A 12,977-nucleotide genomic window follows, 5' to 3' on the forward strand; every position below is an offset into this window, starting at 1 on the left:
CATTTTTAAAATCAATTTTCTCAAAAACTACAAGGTCTTTTTGGAAAATGTTTGACTTATACCCACTGTTCTCCTTAACATATGAAGGAATTTTGGTAGCCATAGCATTTATGGGAGCTTTGCTATTAACCGCTAAAGTCGGCTAAACATTACACGAAAAATACTCAAAATTATGAAATATTATAATTACATATGAAATTCATTACGATTTTCCCAAAAGTTTCGCATTACGTAATTGTGAATTACAATGCGTAATTACGCGTAGGCGTAATTTCTGCACATCACTATAGAAGGCCCATGGTTCAAGCCAACACAATACAGTTATCTGAGAGGGCAAGAAGGCAACACACACAGTACACTACAGAAAATAGCAGCAGGACATACAGGGCAGTATTGAACTAGCAAGTACTGGCTTGTGCATTCTTTTTGCCTTTTATTTGATCTATCACAATCCATGGCACTGGATACATCTATACAGTAATATAGAAAAGCCCTGTAAATAGCCGCTCTAGTATCTTTGTGACAGAGGTGTAGAGATTGGGTCTGCCAGTTCAATATTGCAGATCTTGGAGAAGGTGGCAACACACGATGCAATTTTTAAAATATCTTTCTAATTCAAGAATTGAAATCAATTTTTCTGACTAATTGTAACATTTAAAAAATCTGACCACTTTTTTCATAATTGGGTGTCAATTTTTACCCAATTATGAAAAAAGTGATATGAAAACTCTGAGAATATTGCTTGGAAGTATATATAAGGAAATTGACAATCTACCACACACCATTCAATTTCCATAAAAATTGATCAGAAAAATCCAGCACTCCCAATAGACTTTTATCAAATAAAAATGGGAAATCCGATCAGATTTCTTGCGCGAATAAAAAAAAAAAAAGCTTTCAATCAAATCAAATCAAATCAAATCAAATCAAAGATAGCTTTATTGGCATGACCAAGATTCATTACAGGTATTGCCAAAGCAAGGGGAAATAGGGGACATGGGAGGGGGTGGGGTAGGGGGACAATGGCTAAGCAGTCAGTGGACATTTTTAGGTTTACAGTTCTGTTATGCTCCTCTCAGTCTGTGGCATGCTGTGACATAGTGTGCAGCGATTGTCACTGTGGATTCCTCTTCTCCTAGTAGGATATATGTTTTTCTCTCATCTTCTAGTGTGAGAAAGTCTGGGAATAGTTCCGACAATTTCTTAAAGTAAGTGTCCCTGGTTGCAGTATATTTGGGGCAGTGCAGCAGGAAGTGGCTTTCATCCTCAAGGGTCTTCTGCTCACAGTGTTTGCATAGTCTCTCTTCCCTGGGTTTGTACGTCTGTCTGTGTCTCCCAGACTCTATTTCGAGGTTGTGAGCACTCAATCTGTATACACTCAGGATTTTCCTCTCTTGAGAGTTTTGCAGCTTTTCCAGGTATGGGGCCATTTTATATTCTCTTTGTAGAGACTGGTATATGGCTAGCTTTTGTGACTGTTTTATTTCACTCCTCCATTTTTCCACATAGTTTTCTTTGCTCTTAGCTGTGGTGTGTTTTATCTGGACTTTTGTTATGACCTGTGGGTCGGGGGTTGGAGGGAGTATAGAGCTGACCACGACTTTCAGTGCACACGGCTTTTCTTTGTCTTCATTGTGCAGCATGGCTTTGTAGTGGGGTGAGTCGGGGCTGCTGCTCTGTAGGTGGGCCCAGAAGGACAACACTCTTTTCTGTACCTCAAGCAGTAATGGGAATCTCCCCAGCTCAGCTCGGCAGGCATTGTTTGAGGTACTCCGATGGACATGGAGAAGGTGTTTGCAGAACTCAAGGTGGAATATTTCTGTTGGGCTGGATTCCCATTTTGATTGGTCTGGGTAGGTGGTGGGGCCCCATACTTCACTTCCATACAGTAGGATTGGGGTGATGACACTGTCAAAAACCTTCAGCCAGACCTTTACTGGTGGTTTGAGGTGGTACAGTTCTTTCCTGATGGCATAGAACGTTCGGCATGCTTTGGCTTTTAGGGCCTCCATGGCTGACTTAAGGCTTCCTGATTGGTTGATTTCCAGACCAAGGTAGGTATATTTATCGGTTCTGCTGATTTCACAGTCATTGAGTATAAAGGATGGGCTCTGGGCTGATCTGTTTTTCCTCTGGAACACAATGGTTTTGGTTTTCTTTAGATTAATGGGGAGTGCCCATGTTGTGCTAAATTTCTCCAGGGTTTCTAGGCTGTCTTGTAGGCCTTCTTTAGTTGGTGATAGCAGTAAGAGGTCATCTGCATACAGTAAGAATTTCACTGTTGTGTCATGCAGGGTGAGTCCTGGTGCTGATGAAGCCTCTAGGGCTGAGGCTAATTTGTTGATGTATATGTTGAAAAGTGTTGGACTCAGGCTGCAACCCTGTCTTACCCCCCGACCCTGGAGGAAAAAAGGTGTTCTTTTCCCATTTACTTTCACACTGCACTTGTTCCCAGTGTATGAGCTCTTTATGACATCATATGTTTTCCCTCCTATTCCGCTCTCTAGGAGTCTCAGGAACAAACCTGGATGCCACACTGAGTCAAAAGCCTTTTTAAAGTCCACAAAGCAGGCAAATATTTTTCCCTTTCTTCGTCTGTGTACATGGTGCTTGATAAGGGTGTGCAGGGTGTAGATGTGGTCGGTGGTGCGATGGTTTGGCATAAAACCTGCTTGGCTCTTACTGATAACATTGTGCTGTGTGAGAAAGGTGAGGATTCTCTTATTCAGGATGCTGTTGAACAGTTTTCCCAGTGTGCTGCTCACACAGATGCCTCTGTAGTTGGCTGGGTCATAGCGATCTCTACTCTTGTAAATAGGAGTTATAAGTCCTTCATTCCAGACCTCAGGGAAGTAACCGGCGTACAGGACCAGGTTGAATAGTTTCCATATTGCAGCATGGATTTCTGTGGTGCCAGACCTGATCATTTCTGATAGGATTCCATCTGTGCCACTAGCTTTTTTGCCTTTCATGGATTGTATCTTCTCTTTTATTTCCTCCAGTGTGAAAGGTGTGTCAAGTGGGTTTTGAAAATCTTTCACCTTCTCCTCCAGGTTCTTTAATTTGCTGAATATTTGTTCTTGTTCTGGGCTGAGTTCTTTTATAGGAATGTCTCTGTATAGGTCTTTGAAGTATTGTAGCCAGACTTGGCCATTTTGGATATGCTGATTATTTTGTTTGGGTTTTTTGCCAATTTGTTTCCAGGTCTCCCAAAAGGAGTTGTCTTGCAGGGATTCTTCAAGCCGTTCGAGTCGATTTTGGATGTGATTTTGTTTTTTCTTTTTAATGGTCGCTTTATATTGACGTTGTGCGGCGTCATGTGCTGTCCTCAATTCCATGTTGTTTGGATGTCTGTGTTTTTTGTTTGATATGGCTCGTAGGTTGTTTCTTAGTGACTTGCATTCACTGTCGAACCATTTGTTTGAGTTTTTCTTTGATGGTCTCTTTTGGGCAGTCCTTCTTATGTTGGCCATTTCTGCAATGCTGTGTAATATCTGGTTGAAGTACTTTGCTGCTTGCTGCACACCTTGTTGATCAGGGTTGTAGGTATACGTTTGGTAGTCCAGAAGTAGCTGTATTGCTTCTGGTCTGTTGAGAGTCTCCTTGTACTTTATGGTTGATTCTCTGGACCATTTAAAAGTGGGTGGTAGGTTACACAGGCTTCCTGGATGTTGTTGTACAGAGGGTTTGCTTGAGGAATTGATGTATAGTAGGATTTGGTTGTGGTCTGACAGGTGTGATTGTGGGGTGACTATGAGAGCGCGGATGCTTGCAGGGTCCATGTCACTGATGGCATAGTCCACCACACTGCTACCTACATGGGAATTTAGTGTATATCTCCCTCAATTGTTCAGAAAAAGCGATCATTTATATTGAATTGCCGTAAAATCGAATCATTTTATTGTATCGTGTGTGGCCACCTTAATGTATATTAAACTCAAGTTTAATGACATGACAATGTTAGATGAATGAGATTTACCTCTTTCGGCTTCTCCTTCTGTCCAGTTCAGTAGCTTCTTGTCATAAAGGACACTTAGAGGAGTGTACCAGCCAGCCATGTGTCCTATTCCACTGTGACAGGTTCTCTTGTTCTTCAGCTCACTCATTTTAAATTTACTTGATTTCCTCACAACAGCTACTGCAGAGTAACATGTGTCTGAAACATAAATCACATCAGTATTGTGCCAATTTATTTTACAGTGACATTATCTGTAATTAACATTATCAAACCTCAGAGATGCTACTAAGGATTTGATGTCCCACACAAGCAAAAAAATAAAGATTTAAATATTGCTGCATGGGTTTCCTATGGGCACTCCGGTTTCCTCCCACATCCCAAAAACTATACTCTGTACAGCTCTGCGGAATATGTTGGCGATATATACTGTAAATACTAAATAATAATAATACCCCAGTAGTCATTCGTGGCAGCAAAATAAAGTACTCAATATAAATTGTGTTTAATTAACATGCTCAGCACTATCACACTTCAGGAACTTTGATTTCTCTCCCAACTTAACAAGACTTTTTCTTGCCATTACTGTAGTTTATTGCAAATAGCTGCTGACTTGTCATTCACTACAGAGACTGTTATCTGGCCAGGTAGAAAATGCCAACAGAAGAGGATCTCTGTCAGTTCGGCTGACATCAGAGGATTTGTCAGATATTAACCCTTAATGGGGAACTGAAGTAAGAGGTATACGGAGGCTGCCATATTTATTTCCTTTTAATCAATACCAGTTGCCTGGCAGCCCTGCAGGTTTATTTCTCTGCAGTAGTATCTGAATAACACCAGAAACAAGCATGCAGCTAGTCTTGTCAGATCTGACTTTAAAGTCTGAAACACCTGATCTGCTGCATGCTTGTTCAGGGGCTATGGCTAATAGTATTAGAGGCAGAGGATCAGCAGGGCTGCCAGGCAACTGGTATTGCGTAAAAGGAAATAAACATGGCAGCCTCCATATACCTCTCTCTTCAGTTCCCCTTTAAGGTGCGTACACACATGCGACTATAGTCGTTTGAAACGATCGTTCCCCGATCATTTCAATTGACGATCGTTAAAAACAAAAAATCCAACGATCATTAAGTCAAACGTCGGATGAGCTAGATCGTTATAAACAAAAGATCTGCCTTGGCGGATTTTTTTAAACGACGATCGTTTGCAAAAGTAGTACATCATTAGAAAACGGTGATCGTACTAGGCTTGACATGCGCATTTAGTTATATCTCTATAGAACCTTTCATTTTCATGCGCAAACGCAACAGTTGCTTCACGTTATGTAACGTTCTTTCTATGAATGTGTCCTGTGACAAGTTAATTGCTACATGATTATACCATAATTGTCAGTTTAACAGGACAGAGTGTATTTTTGTATGCTTTGTCAACGCTATATTATCTAAATGCCCTACCTACATACATACAGTATGAGTTCTCGTACTGTAATGTAATGTACGTAACATTAGTTTTATAGTGTAACGTACGTTTTAAACCGTTCATTGCATGCAGGCGGAACTTCCTATGATGTCACTTCCAGGAACAGTATGTGACATCTTCACTGTACAGAAGATATAATAATGGCTAGACGTGAGCCCGTCGCAGAAAACACGCATTTCCCTGTATTGTACTGTGACGTTGTTCCGGATCGTTCGTTAACAAACGATCAGATCGTTACACACTTTTAAAAACTACTTTTGCTTAAGTTGTTCTTTCATCAATTAAAAGACCGTTCGTCGTTCACAACGAACGATCGTTGTCGTATGTGTGTACGTAGCTTTAGGCTGCCGCAGACATCTATAGACGTTTCTGTGTTTTTGCATCCATACCTCTAAATGCATTTTACTACATAACTACTTCTGCCTGCTGCGAAGATCTATAGGCATTTTTGTTTCCCCACTGACATAGAAAGGCATTTGGTGTAAAGTTTTACTCAGTGCCAACTTTCTACTTGACTTGAAAAATGCAAATAATTTTAATTTGATGTGGAACTATGCAAATCTATGCAGTTTGAAAATGGACTAACCAAATGCTTTTGCTGTAAGATTTGATTACTCCATTTACATTGCCCCCAAACATTCATCTATCTGTCCCACCGGATTGCTATACAATGGGTAATGAGCAAGTCCATTGTTGTTTATACTCATCCAGCTACTAGAAGGCAATCAGTTGTGCGCTGCACGATCGGCCCTCTTCCCCTCTCCACTAACAGCACATGCTGCTTGGCTATAACTGACCAGCATGTCTCAACAGCACTCAGTCACTGTAATGCCATAATACCAATCCAGTAATTATCTTTAAAGAGACTCTGTAACAAAGTTTCAGCCTTATTTCTTGTATCCTATAAGTTCCTATACCTGATCCAATGTGCTCTGGATCACTGTAGCCTTTTCTAGTTGCACTGTCTCTGTAATATATCTAATCTTCTTTTCTTTGTCAAGCCTTGTCGAGCCAGAGAGGAATGCACTACCTCTGCTGTGATAGGGAGAAGTTATGCACGCCCCCTCCATGCCCCATGCAGGCTCTGTGTGTGTGCTGTGTGTATGAGTCACATGCAAGGTCTCTGCTCACAGCCAGCCTGTCTGTGACCTTGTGAACAGCTGTGAGTGCAGAAAGATCAGTTCAAAGCCCAGACAAGCAGCTAAGGCAACAAGTGGGAGTAACATTCCAGCAGTCAAGTCACGTTTGAGAGGAACCACTGCAAACAGGCCCCTGCTCTGATGATGTATTGCCTGTTTGGCGGTCATCTTCATTGTTTACAATAACAATGAGTAAAACAGTGATTTTATCACCAGGAAAGCAGCGGGAGCACTGAAAATGTCACAGGGGGCTAGGAGAAGACAACAAACAGGCTGGTACTTCTATTTATGTAAGATTTTCTCAGTACAGATTCTCTATAAAAGCAATATATATCAAGCATTATTATTTATTTATAAAGCACCATCATATTCCATGGCAATGTACAAAGTGCAGGAAAACGGGGACAAGGGGTACATAATAATACAGACAATTATGTACATCAAATATGGACACTGGTGCAAAATACGGAACTGGTGATTACAATGACAGATGTAACATGATGAATAAAAAATGTATAACAGTGCAAGCTATGAAATTAATAACAAATTCCAAGACACAAAAGGGTGAGAGAGCCCTGCCCTTGTGAGCTTACAATTTAAAGGAATGGGGGAAATGTGGTGGGGAAGTGCGCAGTATACATACATGCAGTGCTTGTTTAGGTTTATCTAGTAACGAGTAAAACTTCACAAGAGGTCGAAGGGAGAATGGCCTAAGTTAGAACTCATGCTTATCAGGAAGAGTGAGTTTTGAGGGAGCATTTCAAGGGGCACTACAGCAAAAAAAAATTAAAATTTAAAATATGCGCAAACATAGACAAATAACAAGTATGTTTTTTTCCAGATTAAAATGAGCCATAAATTACTTTTCTCCCATAATGCTGTCACTTACAGTAGGCAGTAGAAATCTGACAGAAGTGACAGGTTTTGGACTAGTCCATCTATCCATAAGGGATTCTCAGCAAGGCTTTTATTTTTTATAAAGATATTCCCTAAAAAGGATTTAAACAATGATGCTGGCCAACCTCCCTGCTCACTACACAGTTTTTTGGCAGTTGGACGGAGCAACTGCCATTCACTTAGTGCTTTTGAAAATAAATAAATCCCTGAGCATCCCCTATGAAGTGATGGACTAGTCCAAAACCTGTCACTTCTGTCAGATTTCTACTACCTACTGTAAATGACAGCAACATAGGAGAAAAGTAATTTATGGCTCATTTTACTCTGGAAAAAACGTATTTCTTATTTGTATATGTTTGCACATATTTTAAATTTTACAATTTTTTGTCGTAGTGCCCCTTTAAAGATTTCAAAGGATGGAGAGTGGAAGGGCATTCTGGATGAGAGGTGAGTCACGTGAGAAGTCTTGTATTCGTGAATGCGAGGAGGTAATACTAGAGGAGGACAAAAGAAGCTCATGTGCAGATCTGAGATTGCGGTTGGTTTGGTATCTGGAAACTATTGAGGAGATGTACAGTGGAGAGAGACTGTGGAGAGCTTTGTAGGTCAGGATTAAGAGTTTGAACTGGATCCTTTGGTTAATTGGTAGACAGTGAAGAGACAGAGAGGTGCAGCAGAGGAAGAACGAGAAAGATGAATGAGACGAGCAGCAGAGTTCAGTACAGATTGGAGCTGTGCCAGTCGGTTCGTCAATAGTCCACCAACTAATATATTACAATTCGTGACCTAAGCCCATTTAAAAACGGGATCTAGGTCTGTCACAGCCGCCACATGTTAGCGTGCGAACATGTGCCCGCCCCAGCCGCCTTGCCCGTCCTGCTCTTGTCCCAACAGCTGTCCATGCGGCACATGCGCAGTAGCGCAAACACACAGACACACACACAGGGACAGGACGCAGAGACAAAGGATTATTGTATAGGATAGTCCAAGCGAGATATAATAAAGGCATAGTGACATTATAGTGTCCTGAGTGAGAAAAGGTCAGGATATGTTTTTGAGTTGACATGGAGCTGGTTAGGGAGTTAATGGCCTCAATTCACTTAGCTTTATCAAACACTTTATTGAACGTTTGATAATTTACCTCATGGGTAAAATCAAATTTTTTATTTACTAAGGTGTTATATACCAATCATATATTTATTGATTGTTTTATCGATAAAACATTTAAGACCTTAGTGAATTCAAAATTAGATTTTACCAATGATGTAAATTATCAAACATTCGATAAAGTGTTTGATAAAGCTTAGTGAATTGAGGCCAATGTGAGGATAAATGAGAGAGAAGAATAAAATATTACCCCTAAGCACCGTGCTTGGGGAACTGAAGTTATAGGGGTTATTAACATTTATTGTTTTATTAGGCAGAGAGGTGGACAGAGATGGTGGAAAGATGATTAGAGTTTGTACAGGATTTAGGCCTCATCTGACACATCATCCATTCTGTTTAGCAAGCATTAGCAATCAGCTGGAAATTAGTGTTAAAACAGTGCATGATCCCATTAATGAAATCTGATATGCGATTGGTTGACATAGATTGCTGTACTCTTTCTGTTTCTCCATAACTCAGTTCTGCTGTGTGTTTGTACCTTTCTGTGATCCGTAGGTTTCTGCCATGATTGGTCTCAAATTGTAAGGGTTTAGGGAAGCTTTAAATACTTTTCCACTGTCCACAGAGATTGCATCTGTTTCTCCATCCTAAAAATGAGCATAAGGAAAGAGTGTACACTGTGTTGCTCTTATTAATTCAAAATATCACTTTGTTGGGTAAATACAGTCAAACAAACTAGAATGTGTAAGGACATTTTAAAGAGTCACTGAAGCGAAAAAAAAAATTATGATATGATTATAATTTGTATGTGTAGCACAGCTAAGAAATAAAACATTAAGATCAGATACATCAGTGTAATTGTTTCCAGTACAGGAAGAGTTAAGAAACTCCAGTTGTTATCTCTATGCAAAAAAGCCATTAATCTCTACGACTTTCAAAGTCGTGGAGAGGGCTGTTATCTGACTTTTATTATCTCAACTGTAAGTGAACAGTTTTCTTTTTATCTGCCAGAGGAGAGGTCATTAGTTCACAGACTGCTCTGAAATAATCATTTTGAATGCAGAGTGTTGTGTAATCTGCACATATTAGAGAATGATGCAATGTTAGAAAACACACTATATACCTGAAAATAAAAATATGAGAATATTTTCTTTGCTGCTAATCTTCTAGTAATTATTCATAGTACACAACCAATTCATTATATCATATTTTTTTTTCGCTTCAGTGTCTCTTTAAGGCAACAGTAAAGTAACTTAAAGAAAACCTGAACTGAAAATTAAAAGTCAAAATAATCATACACAAGTCATACTTACCTTCCATGTAGTCTACTCCTCAGTGTCTTTCTCCTGTCCCGCGTCCTGTTTCTTCACCGTGATCAAGGGAATTTTCCGTCCTCCATTTTGAAAATGGCCATTACCCATAACAGCTTTCTGGTCAACACACAGTTAAACTGTAATATCGCTCACTTGAGCCATAGGGAAACATGGACATTACCTGGTACATCAGTTTTCCTCTAAGCTATAACTGACAGCAACTGATATTTTATTGACAGCAACTGATATATTTCAGATCTGACAAAATATTGTCAGAACTGGAAGGGATTATTGTCAGAAGAAAATGGTGAGCTTCTGAGAGGAACTGATGGCAAGGTAAGTATGTAATGTTCATTTGAAGTTACCTCAGGTGTTTATTTTCAATATTTTTACTCAGTACAGGTTCTCTTTAAAAAAAGGAGATACAGGGAGAGAAATGCATAGAAGTCCTGTAGATGGCACTGTTTTACTTTACTACATAAGATTATCTATACTGTTGTGGGTCTTTGATTTCTGTTCTGCCCTGGCTAAATAGTTGGTGAATCCTGTAAATAAATGTAGGTTCAGTTATCCTGCTTATTGATCATTGAACACAACATATTCATATAATTTAATTTACATCTAATAATTAACTTTGAAAATATAATATACTGTATTTGTTTAAATACTTTTTCAACATTTGTCCAATCAATAGAAATATATACTGTAGGTTAAAAACTGTATAATAATATACAATTATTATTATTATTATTTTTCATTGGATGAGTAGAAAATGTAAAAAGATAGTTGCAAGAAGGTTAAAGAGGACCTGACCTCAGAACGTCCTCTCTGCTCTTAAAGATACACAACAGCATAATAACATTTAAAGAGGAACTCCAGTATAATAAAAAAAGTGCTTTATTTTTACAATAATTATGTATAAATGATTTAGTCAGTGTTTGCTCATTGTAAAATCTTTCTTCTCCCTGATTTACATTCTGACATTTATCACATGGTGACATTTTTACTGCTGGCAGGTGATATCAGTGGAAGGAGATGCTGCTTGCTTTTTTGGCAGTTGGAAACAGCTGTAAACAGCTATTTCCCACAATGCAATGAGGTTCACAGACAGGAAACCGTCAGGGCCATGGTCCTGACATCACACTGTGGGAGGGGTTTCACTACAATATTGGTCATACAGACCCCCCTGATTGTTTGAGAAAAGGAAAAGATTTCTTGTGGAAAAGGGGGTATCAGCTACTGACTGGGATGAAATTCAATTCTTGGTCACGGCTTCTCTTTAAAGAAAAACATTTATTTGTTACAACTGATACAAATCCTGCAACAAATCCCAAATAAATCTTTCATGGAAACAGACATATTGTTAACATCCTTTGTTTACAAATTAGCTTCTGTGCTGAGGACTGTCGCGAGAACAGGTTGGCGTCGAAACGCGAACTTTATGCGAGTTCCGCACGCCCCCTATACTACATCATTGGGCTAAACTTTGACCCTCTACATCACAGTCAGTAGCGCCCCCCCCCCCCCCCTTATATAAGGCAGCAGCATCGGCCATTTTCTCACTCTGTGCTGCTGTATTAGTGAGAGAAGGGAGAGACATTGGAGAGATAGGGAAAGCGATAGTTAGGAGGTCTGTTAGCTTGGTCCTTGCTGATCTTTATTGCTGAAAAGCACCCCAAAACAGCTCTTTTGAGAGATAATGTTCTCGTGATGTGTTTTGGTTTTTTTGTGGCCTATTGACACTGCATATACAGCCCTGTCTGTCGCAGCTGGCCCTTGATTATTGCTATACTGTGCCAGGCCCAGCACATTCAGTGCCTACCTTTTAACTGCACCTGTGTGACTGCAGCACATTGTATTATAATACCAGTCACTGCATACCTTTCACTGCATCTGTGTGACTGCACACTGTTTTATATACCAGCAGTCAGTGCATCCATTTTCACTGCACCTGTGTGACTGCACATTGTTGTACCAGCAGTCACTGCATACCTTTTCACTGCACCTGTGTGACTACTCATTGTTATACCAGCAGTCACTGCATACCTTTCACTACATCTGTGTGACTGCACACTGTTTTATATACCACTCACTGCATACCTTTTCACTGCACCTGTGTGACTGCACATTGCATTATACCACCAGCAGTCACTGCATACCTTTCACTGCACCTGTGTGACTGCACATTGCTCTACCAACAGTCACTGCATACCTATTCACTGCACCTGTGTGACTGCACATTGCATTATACCAGTCAGTGCATACCTTTCACTTGAATGGATGGCAGACTTGCCCTCCATAACAGATTCTCATTATAGGATTTCAAGTTTATTCGTCTCATCATTATACAGCAGTCAGTGTATACCTTTCAGTGCATCTGTGTGACTGCACATTGTATTATACCAGCAGTCAGTACCTTTCACTGCATCCGTGTGACTGCACATTGTATTATACCAGCAGTCAGTGTATACCTTTCACTGCATCTGTGTGACTGCACATTGTATAAGTCAAGTCAGTGCATACCTTTCACTTAGGTGCATATTAATTCGACGCCGCTCAGTTCGGCGCGGTGAGGGCCGAATGACGGCTCTCACAGCTGCCACTAAACTCCAAGGCGGCATTAAATACTATTCCCCCTCTGAGGTGTCGCAACTCGGAGGGAGATGTAATTCAAGGTCTGGCAACCACCAGAGCCCCGAATTACCGCTACGCGCCCCACGCAGCATAGCATTGCTGCTGTGGGGCACCCAGTTTTGGCGCTTGGCTCTCAGAGCTGCGCTCCAAAATCAGCTGATCAACTTTCACTTCATCCCCCCAATATGGACAAAACAACAGGCAAAGGCAGGCCACCCGGCAGGTCTGTTCAAGAACATGCTGTTGTGATTTCGTGCGGCCCTCGACCAAAGTACAGTGTTCAGAAGAAGGCACAAGCCATCAACTCCCAATATTGTCAGGACGTAGTTGACTATTTAACACAAAACACCTCATCTTCCTTAGCTTCCGCACGGAAGTGTTACGTATCGTCCTCCTCCTGCTCTGATTCTGGCACTGCACTTAACACTCAGTCGGCAGCCATCACCAAAGTGC

The 12,977-nt window shown here is 40.5% G+C and overlaps 1 protein-coding gene across 2 annotated transcripts in view; it reads right to left on the reverse strand.

The window, feature by feature from the left end:
- Positions 1-12,977, reverse strand: part of LOC137571404 (serotransferrin-B-like) — a 68,096-nt gene that overhangs the window by 40,147 nt on the left and 14,972 nt on the right. For both annotated transcript variants that reach the window (XM_068280436.1, XM_068280435.1), the window contains exons 3-4: positions 9,116-9,224; positions 3,980-4,156 (exon numbers count right to left, since the gene is read on the reverse strand). In XM_068280436.1, the coding sequence (XP_068136537.1) occupies positions 3,980-4,156; positions 9,116-9,224 (286 nt within the window). The remainder of the gene's footprint in view (positions 1-3,979; positions 4,157-9,115; positions 9,225-12,977) is intronic.

Source organism: Hyperolius riggenbachi, chromosome 4, assembly GCF_040937935.1.
Source record: "Hyperolius riggenbachi isolate aHypRig1 chromosome 4, aHypRig1.pri, whole genome shotgun sequence".
Classification (NCBI taxonomy): domain Eukaryota; kingdom Metazoa; phylum Chordata; class Amphibia; order Anura; family Hyperoliidae; genus Hyperolius; species Hyperolius riggenbachi.